The sequence below is a fragment of the Ahaetulla prasina genome, chromosome 1, assembly GCF_028640845.1.
Source record: "Ahaetulla prasina isolate Xishuangbanna chromosome 1, ASM2864084v1, whole genome shotgun sequence".
Lineage (NCBI taxonomy): Eukaryota > Metazoa > Chordata > Lepidosauria > Squamata > Colubridae > Ahaetulla > Ahaetulla prasina.
Genome location: NC_080539.1, coordinates 82719732 through 82747553, shown reverse-complemented (window position 1 = coordinate 82747553; position 27822 = coordinate 82719732). Strand labels below are relative to the sequence as shown.

General features: G+C 39.7%; 2 protein-coding genes across 5 annotated transcripts in view; one reads left to right on the top strand and one right to left on the bottom strand.

Annotated features, from left to right (window-relative positions):
- Positions 1-1888: 1888 nt before the first annotated feature.
- On the top strand, positions 1889-27822 carry TBCE (tubulin folding cofactor E). 2 transcript variants are annotated; one of them, XM_058166078.1, is made up of 18 exons: positions 1889-2101; positions 3326-3464; positions 8705-8789; positions 11161-11352; positions 11961-12049; positions 13208-13307; positions 14112-14214; positions 15128-15204; positions 17676-17771; positions 19246-19310; positions 19393-19457; positions 19989-20141; positions 20765-20918; positions 23770-23838; positions 24899-24958; positions 26082-26173; positions 26427-26515; positions 27633-27822. In XM_058166078.1, the coding sequence occupies exons 2-18, from the start codon at positions 3365-3367 to the stop codon at positions 27640-27642; spliced, it is 1599 nt and encodes a 532-aa protein (XP_058022061.1). In that variant the 5' UTR covers positions 1889-2101; positions 3326-3364; the 3' UTR covers positions 27643-27822. The 2 variants fall into 2 exon arrangements, with proteins under 2 accessions (XP_058022061.1, XP_058022069.1); XM_058166086.1 differs by lacking the exon at positions 27633-27822 and having other exon boundaries at positions 1890-2101; positions 26427-26670.
- The window catches only part of B3GALNT2 (beta-1,3-N-acetylgalactosaminyltransferase 2), a 29070-nt gene continuing 26680 nt past the window's right edge, over positions 25433-27822 (bottom strand). For all 3 annotated transcript variants that reach the window (XM_058166118.1, XM_058166100.1, XM_058166109.1), the window contains exon 12: positions 25433-27791. In XM_058166118.1, the coding sequence (XP_058022101.1) occupies positions 27657-27791 (135 nt within the window). In that variant the 3' untranslated portion in view covers positions 25433-27656. The remainder of the gene's footprint in view (positions 27792-27822) is intronic.

Below are 27822 nucleotides of genomic sequence, written 5' to 3'. Positions count from 1 at the left end.
GTCACCAACCAGTAGTCCACGAGAAAATTTTGGTGGTCTGCAGAAAAATTATTTGCATTTTTATATTGCACTAAATACTATTTATCTTTTTTAAAAAATTCATATTAGTGGTCCTGGGGATTTAAAATTATGAATTTAGTGGTCCCTGAGGTCCGAAAGGTTGGTGACCCCTGAATTAGATCCTAAAATCTTAGTAAAGCTATGGTGCAGTAGTTTAGTTCTTGACTTACAACCTCCATTGAACCCAAAATTTCGGCTGTTAAGTTAGCAACATGGCTGTTAAGTGACTCTGGCTTCCCCATTGACTTTGCTTGTCAGAAGGCAGCAAAAGATGCATTACATAACCCCCAGGACACTGCATAATGTGAACCAGTTGCCAAGCATTTGGATTTTAATCACTTGATCATAGAAAGGCTGCAAAGGTGGTAAGTGTGAAAAAAACAGTCATAAACCACTTTTCCAGTGCTGTTATAAGTTCAAATGGTCACTGAATTAATGGTTATAAATCAAGGACTTCCCAAAGTATATTTCAAAGGAAAAGAGTTTACCAAAATGATTTTGACTAAAGATAAATGAATTCTTGGGCATAATTATTTCTTGCATATTATTATGCAGCCAACTTAGGGATCTGTCAGAAATACTGCATAAATTACGTACGTGAATATTCACGTACAGAATATTCATTTGCGTACAGAAGAAACCTAATAGTACGGTCACATCAACAAAATAAAGTACAAAAGGAATCATATTTAGCCGTAGCAGCAAAGATGGGGTTTTCAGCTCTTTTCATCCCCTCAAACTGGCCCCTCTTCGCTCTCCCCACAGATTCCCTCCCCTCCCCCCCGGGCTGACTCCGCGGTCGGAGTTTCAGCAACAGCCGCAGCTCCGGGCTCCAGCCGAGCTGGTCGGGAAGCCGGAGAAGCGACGCTGGGATGGGAAGCGCCTCCCTCCGAAGCCGGCCGCGGGACTCCCCGCTTCCTCCTCCCCCACCAGACTCGGAGGTCCCGCTTCCCGGGAAGCTGAAGCGACGAGCGCCGCCGCCGCCGCCTCAACCAACAGAAAAACAACACTCCCAAAAGCGAGTCGCTCGCTCGCTTCTTCTCCGATCCCCCCGCCGAAGGGCTTCGGCCTTCCCCGGGGAGCTCGGCGAAACGCCCAGGGCCGGGGCCCCGCAGCCTCTTCCCCGGGGCAACGTTACCTTTTGTTCCACGGCTGTCGCCCGCTCGCTGGTCCCCCCAAACCTGCCGCGGGAGGGGGGAGCGAGGAGGACGGAGCCTCCTCTCGACGCCGGGCCCAATCGCCCGGCCCCCACTCCCGCCTCCGTCCCTCCAGCGATCGCCGGCCCGGCTCTGAGCCACGGAGGGCTCGCCAAGAGGAGGCTTCTCTCTCTCTCCCTCCCGTCCGAACCCCGGTGGCGACGGCGACAGCAGCGGCTCAGCTCCAAGCTGTTCCGTCCCCTCCCCCGATCCGATGCCTGATTGACGCATCGACGCCCGCCCTCTGACCGCCTTGCCTGCTTCGCATTGGCGCGCACCCCGAGCGGCCCGCCCACTCCCCATCGCCATTAGCCGCTGCCTCAGAAACGCTGATGTAATTCCCACTCCAGTTCTATGGAAACAGAGACTCGGCTTCGTAGCGCCTTCTGGGTAGCATGGTTTTGTCCCGCCCATTTGCCGCAGTCTATGAGGGAATTTTTCTTCGCCGCTACTACAGCTCCCGAGGTGCCTCGCGAGGACCAAGAGGAGAATGAGAAAATGGAGAGAGAGAGAGAGAGAGAGAGAGACACGAAGAGGGCTTTCTCGAAACGGGAGGAGGGGAGGAGCTCGCGCCTGCGCCAACAGGCCCCGGTGGCGCATTTTCCCTCCATCGGGCGGAGGAGCGATCTAGGGGGGAGGGGAGGGGTTTGCGCTTCTCGCTACTTGAGTGAGGCGGGCCGTGGAGTGACTGAGGCCGGTGAGGAAGCCGAGGAGGCCGCGGTAGGTTGAAGCCGCCGCGCCAGGTTGAATCTCGCTCTACTTCTTTTCTCCGTTCGCTTCCAGAGCCTCTTCTAGCCGAGCGGCGGGTCTTTTCCGTGCCTTCCTTCAACCTCCGCTTTGTTGCTGTGAGTCCCGTAGTCTCCTGCTCCCCATTCTGTTGCCTTACAGTCCGACGTGCCTACAAGCTCTGGAAGTTTGACGCTGTCAGCGGTGTGTAGCTGAGCTCTTCCTCCCGGTGGCCGTAAACTCGGATGGGATACAAGATCCAATCTGGGTCGGTCACCGGGACCGGAAGTTTTGTCTTGCGATCTTTCGGAGTCGTGCTGGAGCCCATTTCATTTAAGTGTATTTTAAGTACAATACACAGGACAGCACTTGCTCTGCTAGAGAGAAATTCCCTGAAAATGGGCCCCCAGCACGTCCCCGATAAAGCTTGGGAGACAAAACCTCTCTGGTCCCGGTAACCGGCTCAGATTGGATTCTGCAACATTATCCTGGGACACCTATATTCGCCTTCAGTCGGATGGGATGCTTGGTTTTTTTCCTCTTTAAAGATGCTCGGATTTCTAGAAACGGGATGTGTGATTTTTATATGAAAAACTTCAGATAATTTCTTTTTTCCACAGAATGCAAGATTCAGAATTGAATTAGTCGTCTGGAGGGAAAAAATGTAGGATTAGATAAGTTCTTTTCGACATTGCACACCAACAAAATCAGAAGTGCTAATACTGAATTTGACAAATTTCTTGCAGTTCAAGACATTGGGGAGTAAACATTCAGCAAAATCAGTGTCAGTCTTGCTGTGGTGTTATTCATAGTAAAATTGCATTTTAGCTTAATTTTAACAGACTCGTCTTGGTCATTATATGGGACAGTAAACTGGCTGGGTTGAATAAGTATCCTATAAAGATCCAAATATTAATAGAGGCATTACTGCATAGTTTCAAAGAATTACTGCATTGTAAATTACTGTACAATTATTTGATAATTGGATTTATTCATTTTGCTGTTAAATTTTTAATATGCTATTTAGCCACCTTCAGTTTTAATTCCTTAAGGTAAATAGTGTAAAGTACCGGTATATGTACTATTGTCTCAGTAGGTGGCAGTACATGGATGACTTTTCTTGGGTTTAGAAAAGAAGCAGGATCTTTTAAATGGAAAACCATAACATCCCAGAATAATGTAATATCACTCCACTTTCATATCGATGCCCTAAAACAGCATGGCTAGTGACTTACATAATCACTAGGTGTCTTGCTCAGTCTGAACCTAGATGTTATGTAGTGTATGTGATTAATTTCATGAATGGCATAATATATCAAAAGTACTGTTAATTCTTTCCCTAGATCCGTAAAGAAATATCCTGAACTCATCTCTTTTTCTTGATGAGTGATACCATTCCTTCTGATGCAGTTGGTCGAAGAATTCTTTGTAATGGAGAATATGGAACAGTACTTTATGTTGGTAAAGTTCCACCTACAACAGGTAGAAAAAATATTTTCATATCATATGTATTTTGTAAAATAAAAGGGTGACATCATTTACTGTTTATTTGTTTTGTAATATTTATCAGTTGCTTCAAGACTCTGAACATTCGCAAGGAGAAAATGACACTAATAATCAAATTTCACAAGACATAATATAATCAATTTTTAAAAATCACATTGATGTTCATTAACAATCACATTAGTAGCCAAAAGCTTGTTGAAATAATATGATTTAGGCTGTCCCAGAATTCAGGGACGTGTAAAGCCAGGTGAATGTGTAGAGACAGCATGTTCTGTAGTTTGGGGGCTACTAATAAAATGGTTACTTTGAATTCCTTTTAGAATGTATTATTTATTAATCAAATTTATATAACTGCCGATCTCACCAACAGCATCTTTGGGCAGCGCACAACAATCAGACAAAAACAACAAATGTTAAAAACAGATATATAAAAATTCATATTAGTACACATCGCAAAAGCCAAAAATAAATGCTAAGGGAGGATAAAAATAGCCACTTTAACAATGGAGTTATCTAAGCAAGTCCTTCTGCCTGGGAATTATGGGCCTAATAACATACGCAGGTCTTGAGGGTTCTTCAGAATATCAAAAGAGTTGGAGTTGATCTAATTTTGGGGGTGGTGGAATGTTTGATAAGGGAGACGTCATGGGAAAGAAGACATGTCTCTTGGGACCCACCAAATACAGATCTCTAGTCAATGAAGTCCTCGGTATGACTACTGTGCCAGATCTAATGGGGTGGACTTACATAAGTGGGAAGAGGTAGTCCCTCAGATAGTCCAGTCCTATGCATGAAGGTCTTTAAAGGTTAAAACCAGCAGCTTGAATTGAACTCACATGCAAACTGGCAATCAATGCAGCTCATGGAGCAGAGGTGTAGCATGCACTGTTCTAGGAGCACACATAACTGCCCACACTACTGTGTTCTGCACTAGCTGAAGCTTCTGGATACTCTTCAAGGGCATCCTCACGTGGAGCACATTGCAGTTGTCCAATCTGAAGGTGATCAGGGCTTGAGTGACTGTAAGCGGGGCCTGTCCATCCAGGAACAGGTATAACTGGTGCATAAGACAAAGGTGTGCACAGACCTTCGTAGTTTTAATTGCCACCTGTTTATCAAGCAAGAGTTATGACTAGAAAGTCTCTCAGACTGCCCACTGGGTCTGTCTGGAGTAGTGTGACTCCATCCAAAGACGATATAGCCTTGGAATCAGTGGACCCTAAAATACAAATCTATTCATCTTGCCAGGGTTCAGCTTTTTGCCCACCCAGACCCTCACTGTCTCCAGATGCCAGGATAAGATATTCACAGCATTGCATAACTCACCAGGGATGGAGATATATAATCAGGTTATATGGGCGACAGATAAGCTCTCCCAGTAACTTCTTGTAGATGTTAAGAGCAGAGAAAGCACCAAACCCTGTAGCATCCCACATAGTACAGTTTGAAGGCAGAACCCCTTATAACCCCATCCTTCCCAGGCCAGAGGTCATCTAAACATGCGATCAATGCCATTTCTATTCCATGCCAGGTCTGACTCCTGATTGAAAAGGAGCAAGATAATCTGCTTCCTCCAAGGTCCCCTAAATCTGTTGCTTGACCACCTTCCCTATCAACTTCACCAAGAAGGGGAGATGAGATACTGGACAAAAAGTGTCTAGTATAGTAGGATTCTGCAATGTCTTTTGGGGGTGGGGGACAAACCACAACCTCTTTAAAAGATAATGGAACAAAGAAAAATTAACTACTGTCAGAACCCATTCACACAACACTCCCCAGGCCACTGTGACAAGCCAGGAGGAACCTAGATCTAAGGAACAGGTGGTTGAGCTCAGTCCTGAGGATTCTATCCATTCCTCAAGTCCCACAAGTCTGAATCATTCCCAAATAACCAGGCAAGACTCCTCCCTAGGAATCTCTAGACCTATGACAAGGCCAGTATTCTATTGGGTACACATTTAAGCAACTTTATCTGACAGGTACTACGTAAATTCCTGTGCCTGCCCCTGTAAGAGCCCCTCTAAGCTCTTGTCCAGGAGAGTCCATGCCACCCAAAACAGAGCTGCAGGTTTGCAATCTCCAGATGCAATAAGGGCAGAAAAATACTGGTGCTTCATCATTCTTGCCACCACAACATAGACTCTAACCCGTGTTCACTTGAATTCTTCTGTTATTGAACACCCGTAATACTCTAGTCATCTCTCACTCATCTGTAAACCAAAGGGAGTGCTGGGATCCCACACTGGGCAGAGATCACATAGGCAGGATCCAATCCAAGGCCTCAGCCATTCCCTTATTCTAATTGGCAGCTGAGACTTCAGATGGTCCGTGTAGCAGACCAATAGGGATAACCTCCATTTTGTTCTGAAACCATTCTGGATCCAATAATCACTAGGACTGGACTAATCTAATGGATCCAACCTCCCTGTGGTACCTGATTGTGCTGGAGAATCACTTAGAAATCAGGGCATGATCCAGCCATGACAAAGGAGAGGCCTCCCAATTTCAGAGCACATTGCCACTGCTTCAACAGGAACACCAAATCCAGAGTGTGACCGCTATCCACTATCCCGGGTCAGGTTCTGGATGACCTGGGATAGACCATTGCTGTCTTGGAAGCCAAAGCCAGTCTGTTCCTATGGAAGGAAGATTAAAGTCCCCCTGAAGCATAAATCTGGGGGATTCCACTGCCAACCCAGAAACAGAGTCAAGGAACTCAGGCAGGGATTTTGCTATGCAGCAGGAGATTAGTACAACAGCAGCATTCCCAGATGATCCCTAGAGCCCAACTTAATGATCAGGGTTCCACAAGTGGGGACGAGTGGAACAATGACCCTGAAAACTGTTAAGAGGTTCCCTGGTGACAATCGCCCCCGCCCCCCCCACACACACCCCTGCTGTAGAGCTTTGGTTGATGTCACATTTGAAACTCAGACAAATTTCAGGAAGGGAAACTCCCTCTTCTGGACCCAGCTAGGTCTTGGTAATAGTGCCCTCTCATCCACAGTCAAATCATGGACAAGTGGGCTTATTATAAAGTGACACGGCATTTAGCGGTAGGAACCAGAGACTAAGGTCATTGAAGGTCCATTGACGGCATTGGGGCTGAGATCAAGAAGCTGGAACTTGGAACTGTTAACAAAACAATGGATCCATGGTTCCTGAGAGTGACCCCCTCGATGTCTCTCACCATCTCTCTCCATGCCCATCACCACCATAGTACTTTGGCCTGCCCCCATCCCCCAAATAGTAACTCCATCCCCTTATCCGAGTCCTTTAGATCCCAGACCTGAGAACCCACCTACTGTCCTTGCCAAGTATCCTTGGGAAGCAAAGCCAGGCAACCCGAGGTACTTAACTTCACCAGGTCTCAGTTTAGGGTATCCAGAAGTCACTTCCCCACAAGCTCACAGCTCACACATCATGCACACACACACACTTTATGCAAGACACCTTTCCTTGCTGCTTCCACCAGTGGTCAGGGACTCACTTCCTCCTTCATCTTTATCAAATCTTCCTTCGGCTCTCAGCTAGAGGAAGGAATCAACACTCTATACCCACTAGAATCCAAGGACACCCCTCTCCTGCTTCCACTACCTGTGAGAGGTTTTCCTCCCATTCACTACCACCAGATCCACCTCTGATTCTCACCCAGAGGAAAGAGAGAAAGGGAGAGTTACTCAGAGAACAGTGGGAAAGCCCAAGTCCAGCTGTTAAACATTTCTCTATTAACTCTCCCCCAATCCTGGGGTCCCTTCAACACCATATTCCATAGAAGCAGCCAGGCAGCCCAACCCCCCCCCCCCAAATGGCCTGCATGATAGACATTTTCCTCCTCTGGGAAATAGCCTGAGCGGTTGTCCAGCCCAAATATGTCTCTGCAGTAGTGGATGCCTCAGGAATAGTCAGGCCAGGCTGAGAATGTGAGAAATGCCACAGCCTAATTTTGAAAAGTCACCCAGTTTCCAAGCATGGCAAATGTAATTGGCCTGGCAGGCATGGTTAGTGTTTCAAGACAGCAGGTACTTCTGACCTCTCCCAGTTCCCGCACTGAGAAAATCTAGATTGGGCCAGGGAGTCTAATCCAGCAGTCTAACCTCCCAGCTGGTGAATATCAATCCAACATCCCACATGCACACAGCATGAGCTTTGAATCCTCAGTGAATCTGGAAGTGTATTTCAATTTGATAAACACTATAGAAATGCAGCAATACCACAGCAGATAATAAAGTAATCTGAAGCAAAATAAATATTAGAGATATTTTCAGTACAGATTACTCAGACGGAAGGACTTGTTAAAATTTCCAACTGCAATTTAAGACAAGTTGTCTCCCCAACATAAAAAACAGTATACTGCATATTAAAGCTTAAGTCTTCAACCTGAGTTTATTCTAGGTGATTTAAACTTGATGTGTAATTTTTGAAAAACTTCTAGGAAAATGCCTTAAGTATGAAAGCCGGCTGGGTGACTTTGGGCCAGTTTCTCTCCCTCTCTCAACTTTTCTTACCTCACAAGGTTGTTATGGAGAAAATAGGAAGAGGAAGAAGTATTAGGTATCTTCACTATCTCGAGTTACTTATAAAAATAATAAAGGTGGCAATAAATAAGTAAATAAACAAGCAAACAAAAATAAATATTGGAATGCTAAAATCAGAGAGTTGAAAAGGTTCATTTTGGCAACTCAAGGGTCAAAAAGAAATTGGTGTTTCTTTAAAATAAAAAACGTTAAAAATGTTAATTCATCAGCCTTATTGTTAATTCATCAGCCTTATTGTTACAACCTAAACATGCTGAAACTTTGTTGCGCTGTATGTACTATTAGGAAACTCAGTTCTTCTGTTAAGTGTGCAGTTGAATTACTAATTTGGGATGGAAGTCCTTGATACAGAGCTTCAGACAAACCCTGCTGCTATACAAGAACTATCTCTGAAACAGTTGCTCTAGAATATTCTTTTTCCAAATCTGGAATATTCTTTTTCCATTGTGAACGTTACGATATATGTTTTATACATTTGTGATAGTGTAGCTTTTTAAAAATTAGAAGTAGCCCTACTGTCAATATAAAAGTAATTTCATAAGGAAGAGGCAGACTAGGCAATTTTGAGCACAGGGAGAACAGATCAGATCACCTGAGTAGCTATTAAGACCTTAAATAGTTTTATTGCTCAACCATTTTGAAAGTTGCATTATAAATCATTGATTTTTATAATATTAGGAATTTGGCTTGGAGTTGAATGGGACAACCATGAAAGAGGAAAACATAATGGTAGCCATGAAGGAATACAGTATTTCAAATGCGGGTGAGTTAATTCTGAAACGCAGTTTCCCTTTTCAACAAATAAATAGCATGTGCAAGTAAATGAATCAGGCAATAAGATTAATATTTCCTTTGATTCTTAATAATATTACCTGGCAATCAATAACTTGAATTTTTGTACCAGTTAGCCTTAGAATGTAGGTGTGTATTACCTTAACTGAATCTTCCTGGAAATTATCAACCAATTGCCTGATTTATTTGAATTATTGGGATCAAAAATGTATTTAAGTAAAGTATTTGTAATTTGTTTTTGATTGCCCCCCCATGCCAAATATTTCAAGCTTAATTTTGCTTTTTCCTCTTTAGATTATGGGGCTATTAGAGCTCTGAAGATTATTTTATAAAATAATGCAGAATATCACCCAAGCACATGCACAGAATACCCAAACACATACTACTGCTAAGCAGTAGATTAATTATACAAATAAGTACATATTTACAAATTCTCCTATTCACAAAAAAATATTTGTAATCTCAAATCAATATTCATGAAGCATTCCTGGTTATTTGTGTACATATGGAGAACAGCAAAAATTTTGAGTTACCATTCTGTGCATGTCTTCTTTTATATTGGTAATCTTGCTGGTTAAAATGACCCCTGAGCCTAATGTTCTCAAATGCAAGGAGACTGTGGTGAGCCTTAAGAGAAAATATGCATGGTAGAAAGGCTTTCTTCAAGTATGACTTACATTGTTATTGGCTGTGAGTTCCGTATGATTTAGCAATACAGTATATCCAGAAAAAGGAGGAGCAAATTTGTCAATCTGTATAGGAAACTACAACAGAAACTGCCAAATTAACTTCTGTAGTGTGAGGAAAGGATGGAAAGGTAGCTAAATCTGTAGATTCGTGAGATGATGATCAATTTAAAAAAAAACAGGGTAGGCCACAAAGTTGTGAAGCTTAAAGCCAAAGATGTTTACAACCCCATTACACACTTCAAGGACAATGTTCTTACCCTTCTTAGCTAGTGCTAGCTGGTTGGCACATTTCAAAAGGTGATACAGGTAGTTCTCAACTTACAACCACAACTGAGTCCAGAATTTTGGTCATATGTCTTTGCTGTCATTAAGAGGGTAACCATATAATGACTCAATTTTACAGTTGCATCATGGCTTTCCAAGATATTGTTGTTAAGTAGTCACGTGGATCATTATGCAGAGAATGGAGTGTCTCAGAGGTGAGGGAATCCCTGGGAGTCCCAGTGCAGGCCAAGTGCAAGAGAAAAGGGAAAGAAGCTATACCTGCCCCAGACTGATCCAGCAGTGCAGTGAAAAGGTGTCACACCCAGGAAACAAACTCTTGGAAAAACATAAAACAAAGTGGGATAAGAAATCAGCTCCCCCAATCGAGGGCTGAAAACCAGGAAGTCTCCAAACAAAGCACAAAGCAGTTGTCCTGCTAGAAGCTCCAAATGCCTGGGAGGCTCCAAGCCACACACCCCCACGAAGTCCCAAATGGTTGGGAAGTTCCAGCTCATCTGCCCTACCCTGCACCATTTTCTTCCTCACATTAAACTGCCCAGCCTGATCCTTTACAAGGAAGAAGATTATTGGTATGCGCTTACTCAGAATTCATGATTTCATAGAACATTACTACTGTAGATAATATGAATTTATTGTACTAGTGTTTTTCTTTTTAACCACTCTGGCCCAGATTGGAAAATGCAAATATGGCAGCTAAAATAGAACTTTAAAAACGTTTGTATTCCTCCCAACTGTTTCAAGACTATATCGGAAACAAAGCAGCCCTGATTCAGAGGTGGGTTTTAGCAGGTTCTGACCAGTTCTGGAGAACCGGTAGCAGAAATTTTGAGTAGTTCGGAGAACCGGTAGTAAAAATTCTGACTGGCCTCGCCCGTATCTATTCTCTGCCTCCCAAGTCCCAGCTGATCAGGAGGAAATGGTGATTTTGCAGTAACGTTCCCCTGGAGTGGGGTTGGAACGGAGATTTTATAGTATCCTTCCCCTGCCACACCCACCAAGCCATGCCATGCCCACCAAGCCACACCACAGAACCGGTAGTAAAAATTCTGACTGGCCTCGCCCGTATCTATTCTCTGCCTCCCAAGTCCCAGCTGATCAGGAGGAAATGGTGATTTTGCAGTAACGTTCCCCTGGAGTGGGGTTGGAACGGAGATTTTATAGTATCCTTCCCCTGCCACACCCACCAAGCCATGCCATGCCCACCAAGCCACACCACAGAACCGGTAGTAAAAAAATTTGAAACCCACCACTGCCCTGATTGGTCTATATCTGGAACATCAACTAAAACACGTGCGTTTTTTTATTCAGGAACAAGTCATCTGGAACCATCAAACTGCTTTTAAACAACTGTTGTCACTTTCCTTCCAGGCATCCTACAGGTGGATCCTTTATCCGCCCAAACAAGGCAAATTTTGGAGTAGATTTCCTTTCCGCCGTTAAGGAGAAGTATGGATTGAATGAAAATGGGCACGATCCGGAGAGTGAAACAGGACCGTCATTAGTAATTGGAAGGAAAACTATAGAAACAGTTGGATTTGATTCCATTAAGGAAAAACAAAAGCAAGTACAGTTCCTCTGAAAATGAGCAGCATCAGAATGTTGAATGTATTTCTATACTATTGGAATGTTATTGATATATTCATGTTTCTATCACATTCCCTATTACAATTCTTGCCCTTGTGCAACTTTTCTACAATTTTACTGTATTATTTCGTAGATTTATCCTGTAGCTGTTTATTTATTATATGCATTGTAGCATGTTCTCTCTTAGAATATACTTTGTTATAGTGGTTCTGAGTCTTTAGTGCTGCAGAACAGTAGCATAAAAGACTCATCTGAGAAGGGCACTTATTGCTCCTGCTGCTTTGGCAGAAGGCAGGATTTCAGCAGGCTTTTGATTAGAAAAAACTCAGTAATTCATCTTTTAATACTAATATCTTTATCTTAAGTAAAGTAAGGCAACGAAGCTTGGAGAGAAAGCATATAATTTTTTCCTTGGGTTTCATTTTCTTTTTGCCTAAATATTTTCTACTTCAACAGCATTTTGCTGTGCTTTGCATCAACTTGCCTAGCTTTCTTTTCTGTCTGTTAAAAAAAATAACCTGATAGTTCACTCCTATTAAGGACAAAAAAGGACAATGTTCTTCTAATGAGACACTTTTTTGTAGGCAATTGAATATCTTAAGTAACATTTCAGTAGATGAATGTGCCGTGAGTCTTGCAGGTCAAGAAGAAGAAATCAGAAAATCATGCCCTAGTATCCTTTTTATATTATCAAACTGCTTATACAGTATGTGATCTGAAGCAGGGGTTTCCAACCTTGGCAACTTTAAGACCTGTGGACTTCAACTCCCAGAGATCCTCAGCCAGCAAAGCTGGCTGAGGAACTCTGGGAGCTGAAGTCCACAAGTCTTAAAGTTGCCAAGGTTGGAGACCCCTGGTCTGAAGCATAGTTTTGATTTCATTAATTAGATAAGGTTATAACTACAGGAAACGTCCTTAAACATTTATTAGTAGTCTAAAATTATTAGTTGTCTGAAATTAAAGCCTTTTGAGAAACACTGTGAAATATAGTAGCATATTCCATGACCACAGTCTGCTGTGCTCTTTAAAACTAGTGAAGAGAATTGGGGCAAATTTTGAAGATAATACAGAGGCAATACCCTAAACAGCATATGGAAATTATGTTCCATTAGTGAGCAAATAGATGAGGATGTTTTGGAAAAATACATCACAAATAAATTGTAAAAGTCGCAAATTTTAAAACAGCTGATTTTAAATAAAATACATTTCTGGGAATGCGGAATAAAATCAAACTATTCGAAAATAATAAGATGGAAAATATTTAATATAAAAAGATTATACAATGAAACCCTATATAAAAATGAATAAAAAGTAATAATCTTATTTTCAATTGGAATAAACATATTAAAATGATTTTCATGTCTGAAATTACAAACAATGACAAAACCATAATATCAAAAAGTACAAGTTCTCCATGGGAATGTTAGAATGAATGTCTAATCTAAATTTTCTCGAGTTCATGGATATATCCTAGAGTCCTTTATACAGTTCCTCTGACCAAAAATGGTTAGTGCAGTTTCCTTGCCATTTTGTACATAAACTGTGCAATAGGAAATTATCTTTCCTCCCTGATTTAAATCAATCTTTTCTCAGGAAAAAATGGGAAGGATATTAGGCACGTCTGGTATTGCCATGTGCCTGAAATGGCCCAACTTATAGCTCTGCTTGCCATGACACCTGTCCCCATATGGTCCCTGGTCAATAAGGTATTGTCTTCTCCCTACTTAAGCTTCAGTATTTCTTGAGTCATGGAGTCCTTAAACTAGCATAGTGCAAGGTTGTATTTCTTAAACTCAATCTTGCAAAAATTTTCTTAAATATATTTGCTCAGATATTCGACAGATAAACTTATCAAGAAATCTTTTGTCGTCTTGGAAAGAAGTGTTAGCGATTGCCTGCCAACTTGAAAAGTTAGAAACACTTAATCTCAGGTAGTCACAGATAATTTCATAATGTGTAAATGGGCTTAGATTTATGTTTTTGGAAATTTTTTTTCTTGGACCAAATGAGCAAGACAATTTTTGCTGATTCCTCTTTTTTCCACTGTGCCCGAAGAAAAGCTGCTCCAGCTTTTCCCTTGATTAGAGTCTCCTTGAACAGTACAAGGTCCTACAAGGGAATTGTGGAAAAATATCATTTTCCTCTTCCATTCTTCCAATGATAGTCTCTACTGGTTTTCTGCCCTTCTGGAAGATGAAAGAGCCTTTTCATTTGTGAAAGAGAACTCTAAACCCAATCCTTTGTCTGTATCAAAAGCATTTTAAATGTTTATGTTAATGGTACCAATACTCACTTTACACTATGGTCTCTGCTAGCTTTTAGTATCCTTCTCAAATAAGTTTTTTTTAATTCCCTTAAGTGCCTATCCTTATATGACAAAGGATGAACTCCTTTTCTGAATATATGTGCACCACAAGTGTGCGGCTTTTTCTATATTTTAGAAACAAGGCTTCTGCCTATAATTTGATTCTGGATTTAGGACCTTATGACTTAAACTAATACCATAGATTTGATATGACTTGAAAGTTACATTACATCTCTGAAATCTCAGTATCTAACTCTGCAGTTGTTTCTGACATGAAATATGGGAGACCAATGTAAAGCAAAAATGATAAATTAACAGAAATGTAAAAGAAGATCTAATATAACTTTGTCTTAAATTGCAACAAAAAGATTGATGTGCTATATTTGTTCCATTTTCTAATGGCTATTTTTTCCCCTCAATTTTGGAATAGTGAAAACAAAATGAAATTTCCATCTGTTCTACCACCTGCTTCACAAACATTTTGTAAACTCAGGGTTTTGGCACTTAATCAGACTGGAGTGACATGGACTGAGGTAATATAATCTTTTGAAAGTTTTAGTTCCTAATCATATCATTTGTAATTCTAATAAAACACTCAAAGATATATAAGCCAACATCTTTATAAAATACGCAATCTTTGCAAAAGTTTATATATTATTTTTTTCTTAGTAAAAAAACAGGTAAGGAATCTGGATACCATCACAATTTTTTCTTCCTATAGTTTCTGTAGGACATTACTTATGAAAACTGAGAGAAAATATATCCATATTTTGCCTCATCAATTTTGTTATCAATTGTATTGATGCTACGTAAACTTTGCTTAAGTTGCATCCTGGAAAAATCAAAAGAACAGTAGATTTTTCCAATAAAATCATGTAATTCTACTAGCTTTGCATGTAATTCTACTAGATATGCACATGAAAATTTTTTCAGCTGTTGAAATGTTTTCCAGCTTTTTTAAGTCAGACGTAGAGCTTTTTAAAAGTTTAATTATCTATAGGTGCCCATCTCAAGCCAGTGACTGATCAGTGAACACCTGGCTTCAAAGATTTCCCATCTTGCTCATGAAGTGCCCAGTAAAGTTTTCTATTCAATTTCCCTCCCTTCTAACTCTCAAAGCTTCCATTTCAAAATATGGGGAATACCATAAAATGTTGTTTTCCAGATCTTCACTGTTCTCTCACTTTTTCTGTTATGACATGAATGGGTTTGATTCCAAGTTCTTTGCCTTTATCTCTAGTAAGATGGTTCTCCCCATGGTTAAACTCAATATCCCTTCCAAGAATGAAACTCTTGTTTTTTAAAAAAAATGAAAATAGGTTACATTTCAAGGTAGCTCTGAGTATTATTGAAATCAGTTATTAATTATAAAGTTGGTATTACTTGATTTTGCCTACAAATGCAAGTGAAGTTTGCTGTTTGGACTAAATAGTGTTTTCCTATTAGGTTCTTTTATGTGCTACAGGGTGGCCGGCTCTTGAAGAACTGTACCTTGCTTCCAATAGCATTTCACTTTTAAAAAGGTACGAAAGTAACTATTCATACAGCCATTGTTTTGCAGATATGATTCAGGTAGTTCCCACTTACCAGCCAAATTGGGACTGGAAACTCCGTTGTTAAGTGATGCAGTTATAAAGTGAAAGATCACATGAACGGGCCAACTTACAACATCAGTTTGTCAGTTCCAGCTGCAATCATTAAATGACAGCTATCAAGCATGACATCACATGACTGCAATCTGCAAGTTTCTGCCTGCTTCCCCATTGGTGTTGCTTGTCAGAGGCCAGCTGTGATGGTCACAAATGGCAATCATTTGACTGTAGGTCACTGCAACTCATTAATGTGTTTTGATTGGCAAGTGCAATCATGTGACCACAGGGACACTACGATGCCCACTTCCCTAAGGACCCATCATAAATCTCCTTTTTCATCGTCATAATTTCAAAGAATTGCTGAACAAGTAGTTAGTAAGCAAGGACTCTATATTGCATGTTTTCAGCATGGCCTGAAATTTCTAATTATGAACCATACTGATTGGTGTGACTGTAAGCATTAAACTTCTTTTAGGTGTATAGATATAATCCTACGTGTGTGTATCCTGTTTTTATATATAAAAACAACTTGCAGTAAGAGAATATTTGCTCTGTTTAAAACATTACAAACATGTCGACTATCCATTAATTAATATATAAATTAAGGGTTGTTTGCTGACATTCAAGATTCAATATCATTTCATTATGATATCCCCACCTTCTGTCCTGATTTGAGAAAAGTCACAAACCAAGATCAGAAGCAGGAAATTGTCTTTGAGTAGAGTAGGGGAAGTAAATGGTGACAAAAAGGAATGTGTAGTTCAGGGTAGGTACACTGCTTTGTCTGTCCACCTTGATGTTAAACTGGGTTGTGTGATAGCAGCTCTTCCGGGTATAGTAGAGTCTAAAAATTATTGTAAGTATAGAATCAAGTACCTCTAGTCATTTAAGTTCTTGAATTATCTTCAAATACATCAGTGAGGTTTTATTAGTAGAAACAGTAAAAAATATATAACACTTTCGGTTTTGTTCTCCTTTAAGGTTTAATATTTTTCACTTGTAATTACTGTTTGGTTTTATATTTGATTTTCTCCTGGTGCTCTGTTTATATTAGTAAAGAAGAAAAGAATTGTTGAGATAACTGAAATTTATGGATGAAAAAGCATTTATTTAAATGAAAATTATATTCCACTTCTTTAGAGTGAATATATTATTTAGAGTAGTCAACCACAATGCATTTTCAAAATTGCATGAAACAATTACAGAGAAGGGAAGCAAACAGGCACACTATCTAAACCATTATTTCAGATTAAATTTACAATTCCTGAGATACAGCAACCACGAGGCCTTATTTTTTCTCTCAACTAAACTTTCACTATGGGATTCAAAGAAGGTCATCTCATCAGATGTTAGACCGAACAAAGCTGTTATGGCAATTAAAAATTCTTCCAGTAAAAGCTAAATAGGTTATTTAAGCAGGGACTATATATCTTTGGTATGGAACTTTTGTGGTTCAGAAGAATTACCGTGTTTTTTGGTCTATAAGACATACTTTCCCACCCACACCAAAGTGGATGGAAATGTCTATGCATGTTAAAGAGTGAATGTTGCTGAAGCCCCGCCCATCCACTGGCCCCCAACCTTTGGCCTCTGCCTCCCAGCAATTTGCCTCCTTGCAGCAAGCAGCCTGGTCAGCTTCATCACAGCCTTGATTTAGTACGAGCAGCTGATTGGTGGTTGGATCGGCCTCCCAGAATACCACTGATCAACTGTTCTAGGCTGCGGGGATCATTGCTGCCCATCCCACCGCTGCACACCCCATTTTTGGCCTCCGTGCATCTCATTTTCAGCCTCCATGCGCCCCATTTTTGACCTATTCCAGGTGTCGGAGATTGCCACTACCTCCATTTGGTGGTGATAGTCAGTGGCCGTAATCCCCGCCACTTGGAACGGGCCCAAAATGGAGCACTCGGAGGCCAAAAACAGGGCATGTAGAGGCCAAAAACAGGACAGGCGGAGGCTGAAAATGGGGCATGCGGAGGCTGAAAATGGGGTGCACGGAGGTGGCAATAGGTGGTGGCATTAATCCTCACAGCCTGGAACAACTGATCAACGATATTCCAGGAGTCCGGTCCAACCACCAATCAGCTGCTCATGTTAAATCAGGCTGTGCTGAAGCTGACCAGACTGTTTGCTGTTTGCTGCAAGGAGGGAAATTATATATGGTTTAATAGAGATAACCTTGGATGTATTATGATCTGTGATCATTAACTCCAGTGTAGAATAATAAGAAAACAATACAAAGTTTGGAAGATTTGAAATTAGTCACTCTGGACAGCTCTCAACAGTCAGACAAAGAAAATACAATAAAATTAATAAAAGAGAAAGATAAAAGATGGCAAGAGGTCTCAGTCTCCCTCATATAATATCATAAAGTTTTAAATAAAGAGTTTTCCTTGCAGACCTATTGATGTCCTCCAGAATCTGAAATGGCTAGATCTTTCTAACAATCAGATAACTGATGAAAATCAACTTCATCTCATTGCGGATCTTCCCAGGTAACTGTTGTTCACCACTACTGTTAATCTCCATGTCAACGTAACTTTCTTGCTTTTATCCAGCAAAATACATTTTTCTTCAGAATGGAATATGATTCTGCTGTTTTCCTAATCTCTTACTCATGATACGTTACATACTGTACCTCTCTATTGAACCAAGCCCGTATAGTGGTGCAGCTGGTGTTTTAGTTTTCTGCCAAACTATTTTCATCAGAGCTCCAAAAATTGTTACATAGCTATACTTAATTAGGAATCCTCAAATACAGTGCCTGCAGACTATGTTGACATATTTACCTTAAATTTAATTTATACTTTTATTTTTTCAAACAAAAAATGATTTTTTTCTTTTATTCTATTTTATTTGATTTATTTTTCATTTCATTATAAAGGTAAAGGTTCCCCTTGCACATATGTGCTAGTCATTCTCAACTCTAGGGGACGGTGCTCATCTCCGTTTCAAAGCCGAAGAGCCAGCACTGCCCGAAGATGTCTCTTTGGTCATGTGGCCAGCATGACTAATCGCCAAAGGCGCATGGAACACTGTTACCTTCCCACCAAAGGTGGTCCCTATTTTGCTACTTGCATTTTTTTAAGTGCTTTCAAACTGTTAGGTTGGCAGAAGCTGGGACAAGTTGTTGTGTCTTGCCCGCTCTCACAGCAGCCGGGGCCTTCTTATCTGCTCCCGAACACGGAGGAATGTATGCCTCCCGGCCCCAGTCCTGGCTCCATGCCCAGACAAGCTGAAGAGGGGGCATCCCCTGGGCCCAGCCCTGGCTCCATGCCCAAGCAGGCTGCAGAGGAGGGAGCACCCCCCGGCCCCAGCCCTGGCTTCATGCCCAGGCAAACGGAGCAGCTAGACCCCTCCCCCTCCTCCACAGCATGTGAGCCTGAGGAAAGTTTATTTCCAACAGCTGCTGATTGGAGTGACCCTCGCATCAGAAGACTGGATAGGTGGAGGCAACAGAAGGAAGGGAGGGGCAGGCCTTAATGAGTGCTGAGTCATGGAGCCACACCCCATGGCCTATATAAAGGATCTGCTTTCTGGCAGTCTCTGAGTCAGGCAAAGTCGAACTTATCTTGCTGAAGTCACTTTCTGGTCTCCTGCCTGCTCTGAGGACTTTGCTAGGACTTTGGGCAGAGCTGCAGAGGCAAGCCTGATTCGGATTTCCCTGACCCGGCCGTCAGCGGAGGAGTGGGACACGACACAAGTAATGGGAGCTGACCCTGTTACGTGGCACTAGAATTTGAACCACTGAACTGCCGACCTTTCGATCGACTAGCTCAGCATCTTAGCCACTGAGCCACCACGTCCCTTCATTTCATTATACCCTTACATTAGAGGATCTTAATTACAACCTGTGTCTTGCCTTCTGATTTGACTTAATATAACAAAATTTCAGATTTATGACAATTTATTGGATATGAAATCCAGATTATTGGTTTGTATTTTAATGGTTTGTCTTCTAAATTTCAGGTTAGAAAGTTTAATACTTTCAAACAATGGAATTTATTCTATACACTTTCCTGATGCAGCATTCGGTACGTAAATTAAATGCTGTTATATATGCCTGTAATTTAATTTTTCACTATTATTTCACCAATTTATTCTTCTCTTTTACAGGTTACAAGACTAGAATGTTTCCTTCATTAACTCATCTTGTATTAAAAGACAATAGAATAGCAAAAGTAAGATGCCTGTGTCATGATTGGGTTCTAAATTCAATTCTTTTCACTTACTACAGCTTTTAACTTTTTAAATATCAATCATTTGTAAAAATGCACAGTAAGGTAGCATAATTTCATGCCAGTCTATTTGGGTTTTATATTTGTCTGGCAATTAGTATACAAAGATATAACCATTGCTATATCCACCATGTAACCTACTATTATTCCCTAAGTCAACTGAAGTGAATGGGAAATTACTGACCAATACAAACATTGCCAGACTGAAATTGTAATAGTTTGCAGCTTTAAATATAATCAAAATATTTAACACATTTTGTTTTTTTTTATTGTGTCATGAAGTTAATTTTTTAATTTATAATTTTAGCATAATGTCTTAAGTACTATATTATTTTAATAAATGGGTAAGATTGATATGTCTAGATCATTGCACTAAGGAGGTTTGGCTTAACTTTATGTAAGCAGTAGCAAAATGTATTTTGGTTTCAGACTGTGGTTCAAAATTGCTGTGTTTTCCTATTCTCTGTTTTTCAGTGGTCTGTTATCAATGAATTTGACAAGCTACAAAAACTTGAATCATTTGATTGTCGGAATAATCCTTTGATGGATTCAGAGGAAAATGCAGAGACTTTGAAACAACTTATTATTGCCAAAATAGGCCAATTAAAGTTTTTGAACAAATCACAGGTATATTTTTGTGTTCCATTAGCAATATTAAGAAAACATATATAGTAGTGACGACTAGTCGTGGATTCTAAAACTTGGTTGGTGCATTACTCAACAATAATAAATGAATTTGTGACTTTCCCTTCGTGAATTAAAACTATTGGAGGCATTCTGACAGGGTGTTTCCTGTCAGATAGAATAGGGTGCGATCTGACAATGATCATATTGTCTGCACTACTGCACTATATTTGCAGAAGCCAGCCTGGCACACCAAAGATGAATTGTTGCCAGAACTCATATTTCCAAGGCCAGGGCTCTCCTTCAGCTGTGGCCATATGAATGAATGCCGCTCAAGATGATCTTACTGCTTGGATCCTTCAGCCTGTTTGAATCACTGTATGGCCCTTAGGATTAGAATAGGGCTCCTGCAGATACCATTGCTGTGAACACAAGGGCCTTTAGAGGAAAGCCTTGGATCCTGGAGAGGACAGAGAGAGTCTCTCCCATTTGCTCACAACTGTTTAAGAGGTTCTGGCCCACAGTTTAAGAAACCTTCCTTTAGGGAATAAGGATGATAAATATTAAATGATACTATATACATGGATTTGGCTGTTCTGATACAATACACTATTGTTTTGCCCCAGATCTTTCCTGACACTAGGAAGGGAGCAGAGCTTGACTATAGAAAAAAATTTGGAATTCTTTGGTTAAAGTCTGGTGGTAATCAAGATCCAAAGAAAAATAAACCAAGTGAGGAATTCCTTGCTGCTCATCCAAGATTTCAACTACTCTGTGACCGTAAGTAGAGCAGGAAGGGGTTTTTTTTTCTGTCCTCTGGCATCTTCTCTAAGTTTCCAGCTGTCTGCCTGCCTTAATTCAATTTCTTTGACAGATGAATAGGAAGAAAGAAATTCTGCATGCTTGCAACGTTGGTGCATAGCTTGAGTGAATCTCTTCGTTGTGGTTCTCACTGGTCTTATTGTCTTTCTGTAGCTTAAAAATTCTTGGAGTAGCCAACCTGCTCCACCCAAGCTACTTACTATCTTAATTTTCTTAGTTTGAACATCAGCCACTACAGTGTGTTGTGGAATGCTGTAGTGAATATTGACTCTGGTGTAGCTGTCATTCCCATAAGTATTTGCTTCATTTGAGACCCCTGGATTGGAGATATTCTAGATATCTGCCCTAAAAATTCAGTTCCAAAGGCAGTCATAGTTCTGAGTTCACATTCGTATTCTGGAAGGAAGGACAGGCAGAGAGTTCTCTTCAATCTTAACACTCGCTTCTGCCAGTAAAGTATTTTGCCAAAAAGTTAATGTATCCAGAAATGAGTTTTTGTTTCAGTTTAATAATATGAATTGTATCTGATGGGAGAGATCATGGTAATTAAAATTTTTTAGAGAAGAATGAGAGGAACTGAATAGATGATTTGTATTTCCCTTCATAAAGGACTACAGATTTAAAAGATGGTAATAGGCACTCATCAGAATTGATTTTTTGCACTTGTGTCAAAAGCACCAAGATGCTTCCAGGTTGAAAGAATTAACTGGTAACATCACTGTAGACCAGGAGATGCTCAGCTGGGGACTCTTTTCATGTCCCTGGTAGGAGCTGGAGCAAGGGGTAAGAACTCATTTCGCCCCATGGCAGCATTCGGGTCTTGAACGTCGTCTTGCTAACTTCCAATTCTAACTGTGAGAGCCACCCTGCTCCTATCAGAATTGATAACAGAAGATGTTGATACTGGCAGCGTGAACATTTTTTTAAAAAAAGATTATTGATCCAGATGGCATCTATTTTCTACATATTTTTAAACAAACTAAAAAAAACCAATGTCCCTATGAGAAGATTTACATACAGTCAATGTACTATTAAGTTTCAAGAAAGGATTCGGAACTGCTGGTTAGTTTTAATTAAGACTGTACAAAATGTTCCATGCCTGAATCTTTCCATAAACTGAGCAGCTGATCTTGAATAGCTGATGCCCAGTCTGAACATGTAGACAAAAGTGTTTCAGGGGAGTGAAACTGGGCAAAAGCCAAGAATGAGAGTTATCCTTGGTGACAGCATTGCAAACAAGCAATCATGGCAGTGGAGAGAAAGATGAGAAGGTGCTGATAGGACTACGAAGCTGGATTGCCCAGTGGATATACTGTTCTGAAACTTCAGTGCTCGCTGAGAAAAGAAGTTAAGGCTATGCAGAGGAAGAAGGTAGCTGAGCACTAGCCTTGCCCTACTTATGCTGTAAAACTCACCCTGCCATCCCTCCAGATCTAATTTTGGCCAAAAGCTAGAACCCTCAAACCATTTCAGGTTTTGTTTCTAATGAAGGAAAATATTTGTAGCTCAGGGTAGAGCTCGGGGGCTGTTGGTGCTCTCCAAGCTTGGTTGATTTCTTGCAGATGTTTCATTACCAACACTAGATTGGTGGTAATGGTTACAGAAGACCATTGATTTGAAAGAGGAGTAAAAGAATCCATGTATGCTAGGATTGAACACCCCTCGCTCAACAGAGGGGGAGGACTAAGACACCACTTATCTCTAGTTTACAACAGTCTTTGCAACAGTTCCAGAGATTCCACAGCCAATTGCACCCTGATTCAGATATCTGAGACAGATAAACTCCCAAGTGGCCTCAGCAGCTCTCAGAGAGTGCTAAAGACCAGATGACTGCAAATAAATACAGTGAAGGGCCGGTTTAGCTCATGCTGGTAAAGCCTGTTATTAAGAACACAGTAGCCTGCAATTACTGCAGGTTCGAGCCCGGCCCAAGGTTGACTCAGCCTTCCATCCTTTATAAGGTAGGTAAAATGAGGACCCAGATTGTTGGGGGGGCAATAAGTTGACTTTGTAAAAATATACAAATAGAATGAGACTATTGCCTTATACACTGTAAGCCGCCCTGAGTCTTCGGAGAAGGGCGGGGTATAAATGTAAACAAAAAAAACAAAAACAAAATACAGTTCTTTCACCACCACCTATCCTATCATTCCCCCCCCTCCCCATCAGAATTGATGAAGCTTCTTGGATGAGAAGTAAAGCATTTTCTTCTTTCTCAAAGAAAAAACAGTCCAGTTGCCTTTTGAAGAAAAGTGCCTTTAGAACAACTATGACCTGGATAACACTCCAGAAAATCATCAGTGCTAGGTTTTCTTTCTGCCACTCCAAGACCAACCTAAAGTGGTTCAAGAAGGCTTTTAGAAAACTATGTCCATTTCTGGTTTGAAACAAAGACCTTTCCATTTTGCATACTCTATAACTTTAGTCTTAATATCTATTCTGGGTGAATTGGAGGAATTTGTTAAATGACTAACTATCTAGAAGGACATGTCTTCTGATTTAGAATCAGTAGGTCTCTCACAAGCAAACCTAGGTATTATATTGAAAAATGTAAATTACGGTATGTAACATCCTTCATTTTCTGAGACATTTGTGTGGCTGGTTTGATTGAACAAGAAATATGTAGGTGGATTTCCTGAATGTTTCTGACAATTTTCTTTTTTGTGATTCTTAAGCAGACATTTATGGATATTGTACTTGCTCCAATAGGAAAATATTGAAAAATTTGACAACCTATAGGCATTTTGCTCTTTATACTATAACATTCTGGCTCAGTATATATTTTTGTTATTGTTTTACCTCTTAACAGTCTATGGTGCCCCAGAAGATGGAGAGCTGGAAAGAGAACAACCTTTTTCACTAAAGAATCAGCTGTTGAGTAAGATACAAATGTATACTAATTTATCTAAATATATAATACTATGCTAAGAAATCTGCAAACTGTGCTAGTTAAGTTTTCCCACCAATGCAAATTATGACACCAATGTCTTCAATGTATTCCCACAGCTATTATTTGTATCTAGTTTGCATTCTGCATATATACTTGCAATTCCTTCTGAGCAAACATGCCTTAATTAGCAGTGATGTGATTGTAGAGACCAGTGGTTCTTAAACTGTTTGACTTAATTATCCCTTTTCCTGGTCTTGAATGTCATTACTCCCCAAACATACAAAAACATGTTTTACATAAGTGTTTCAGCAGTGGCAGTCCTAAACTAGAGCCTCACCTCAGGAACAAGCAATTAAAAATTGCTTCATTACACCAGGATATGCCCAAATTATCCCTTGAAGGTAATTACCCCCAGTTTCACCCCTGTAATTGACAAAGATTAGTCTTTGAAACTACCCCAATTCTTCTGGAAAATGTAATTGTTTCAGTGCTTGATAAAGAATGCTTTGCCAGCTCCCATGCATGTTGCAAAGTAGCCTTTTTTCAGATGTTTTGTACAGTTGTACCCTTTATAAGCTAGGAATGGCTGGGGGGGATGCATTAATTTTGTAACCTAATCAGTGTTTTGACTCCTGCTTTTGGTATAAAGGTAATTGTGTTGCAACCATCATCTATGAGTAAGTTTCACTGTGAAATGGCCACTTGCATAAGAATTAAGGGTGAGATTCCCTAATACCCTAACATTTGTTGTTTCAATTAAATGTTCTAAATGTTAACAGCCAACTAGTGTATGAATGTTACCTTAACTTACTCCAGTTTTTGTAGTCAGTACAGCAGAATTTGAATGGAAATGGATGTGTGCTTTCTCCGTTAGGTAGAGAGGGGTATGTGTGTTTGTATGTGTGTGGTGATAATTGGAATAAATTCATTAAAACTTGTGGGAAATTTTACTCTTGACTAATTTCTGCAATTGGTTTCACTAGGTGTACTTTGACGTAAGAAATTCTAGATTGAACTCTGTTTATGCAGGTTTTTCTTCTTTCTTAAGCTTTGACTTTTAAATGCCCGGACAAAGCTGACCAGAAGCCCATAGAGAAGAAACTTCCAGGTAATATTTCATATTTCCTGCATGTTACAATTGTTTTGGTCATTGCGTGCATATTGCAGTGAGATACATAGTAACACTTTTAAAGATATTTTCCCTATCTGAAGTCATTGCAAATGTTGGAGCCTTCAAAAACAATATAAACTAATATCTGTTTTGAAGCAGAGCAAGAGAAATCAATATATCAAAAATAGGTTATTGTAATTTAATCCACAGTATTCTAATTAGATTTCTTTTCTACGTCAATAAGGATGGTTTCTTTGTAAGCCACGTAGATTCTTAGTATAATATAATAGAAAATTAACATCTGCCCCTGATTGTTGTTTTTTTTCATGCCAGTGGAAAGGTGCATTTTGTTTAGAAATGTAATGCTCATTTCAGTAAAACGCCTAGTAAAAATGTATGCCCTCTGCTTCACTCATCACCGATAATGGATTATTATAACTAAAAGAGGAGATATTCATAAACCCTTTGATGTTTGTATTTTGAAAAGTATTTATTCAAAATAAAAATCACATTTATCACAAGTTGCATAAAATGATACAGCTTTTTCAAAAAGTTAATAGAAAAATACTTTAAAGTACATTTTTGACAATAGAGGACTATTGCTGTGCCTTCAGATAAAGCTTTAAATGAAATAAGGGGGAAATTACCCGGCATAGCCAATCTCTAGATGGGTCAAATTCTTAAAACTTTTACTCCTTTAAATCTTACTATAAAAATACACTTTCATGTTCATATTGTTAATTTGAAATACAAGTGCATAAGGTTAATGGTAATCTGGACAAATTAGCACATAAAGATTTGGGGGCCTCGTACTGTGAAGTAGAGGAAAAGGCTTCACTCATAGTGTTAAGGTACAAAAGAGCTAATGCCATAAATAGTATTTTGAAGGTCACTTAGGTCAGTCAGTGTGTTGTAGATATAAAGTAGACATATAATTTGGTAAACTTTTGCTTAAGAGTAGTAGTTTTAATGTCAAATTAAATTATTCTAATTGGTTTCCGTGAACTGCAGGAGCTCAACTCCCACAAATCTATTTCAGTATCAGCTTTTGCTAGAATTTCAGTTGCTGTGGCGTCAAGTATTATCTATCTATAGTTAAACAATTCTCTCTTTAATGTAGATTCTATGACTATTCAGAAGGTCAAAGGATTGCTGTATCGTCTACTTAAAATTCCAGGCTCAGAACTGAAACTATCATATGAAAGTTCTAAAGTAAGCTCAAATTCAATAATGCAACAGTACATGAATTGAGATGTTCCAGAATAATACAACTCGTTACCCTGATAAAATCAATACATTGCACTCTATAATGTTGGATGATTGATTTCTTTTTAAGAAAAGCAGTACTATTGTTTTGAAACAGATTAGCTTCCTTTCCTTTATATTCCATCTTAGTCTTTTAAGATATACTAGATTAAAATGTGCAAATCTAATATCTATCTGAATCATTTTCTTTAAATCCTAGATGAAAGGCAAAGAAATTGAATTGGACAATGACCTAAAGCCCTTGCAATTCTACTCTATTGAAAATGAAGATTGCATTCTAGTGCGATGGTAAAATCTGCTTTTGATACATTTTAAGATAACTTGCACACTGCTAACAAAGTTTAGGCTGATTTTTAATTGTATTGTTGGGGAAAGCTTTTATAAAAATGTATCACTGTTTGGTAAACAAGCTTTTCTATTCTTGTTTTTAAAGAAAAAAGAAATATCATGCTTGTAAGAGAAAAATGAAAGCTTTTGCCAGCTTCAAATAAAAAGTAATTCATTTGTGCTACACTAGTAACTTACGAAAATCAGTGGGACTCTCAACAAACCTTCCACTCACTACTATACAAATAACATATTTGAGAGAATTAAAAGCTGAGGTATTTCATTACCAACCCATCCCAATAGCCACAGAATACCAGAAAGCATAAAAATCACTCAACCTGGGGGCGGGGGGGGAAGTACGGGGACCCTAGTATTTAATATGCATGTTGGCTGAAAGTACACAGAGGATAAATAGAATTACTACAGCATCTAACTTCCTTCTTTACAGGAGTTACATGATAATATATCAGTAGTCCCAGCAAGAGGCACTGTTTCCCTCATATTTGAAATACAGACTGAAATTAAAACATCAGTCTGATCCCCAATTCATTAGAAGCCAACACATCTGTGCAGTCTGCCTTGGTTAAGGGTCTTCTCTAGCAAGGCATATGGGCAGAGAAGTGCAAGTTTAATATGCAATATGTACAGTATTGTATCTGCCTTTCTCAGTTTATCCTCAGTTCTTTACTCTTGTATACACTAAATGCATGAAAAGTCAAGTTTATCTACTTCTGTAATATATTAATAAAAGAATTCACATTCATATTTGGCTTCGTAAAAGAGTATGTTCAAAAATGAAATGTGTCCATTTATTAAAAAGGGGATAGGTGTGCAAATATAGCCCTGAGGGCCATTTCACACTAGACAAATTATCTACATGAAAACACTTCTTTAAAGAATGTGTGAAGTTTGTCTGTAGTTTACGCCATACTGAAATAAACATACACTGTATGTAACCAGTGGAGTAGAAGCATAAATTGGCTAGCAACATACTCTTACATTTGTCACCAGTAACAGACTACATAGGAGACTGATGGAACATCTGTTCTGAGGCTTCCCCTTTCTTTTCTCTCTACAGTTTTCCTTAGAGTGTTTGCCACCCTTATTTTTCTTCACATTTGCAAGGGTCTCCACAGCGTTCCTTTATTCTCCAAAGCTCTGCAAGCTCCTGAGCAGAATACTGAGGAGAGGACAGCATACCACTCTCACAAGTCTTCTCACACAACCAGAGATCGTCCTATTTTAAAATAAAGCAATACACTGTTAAT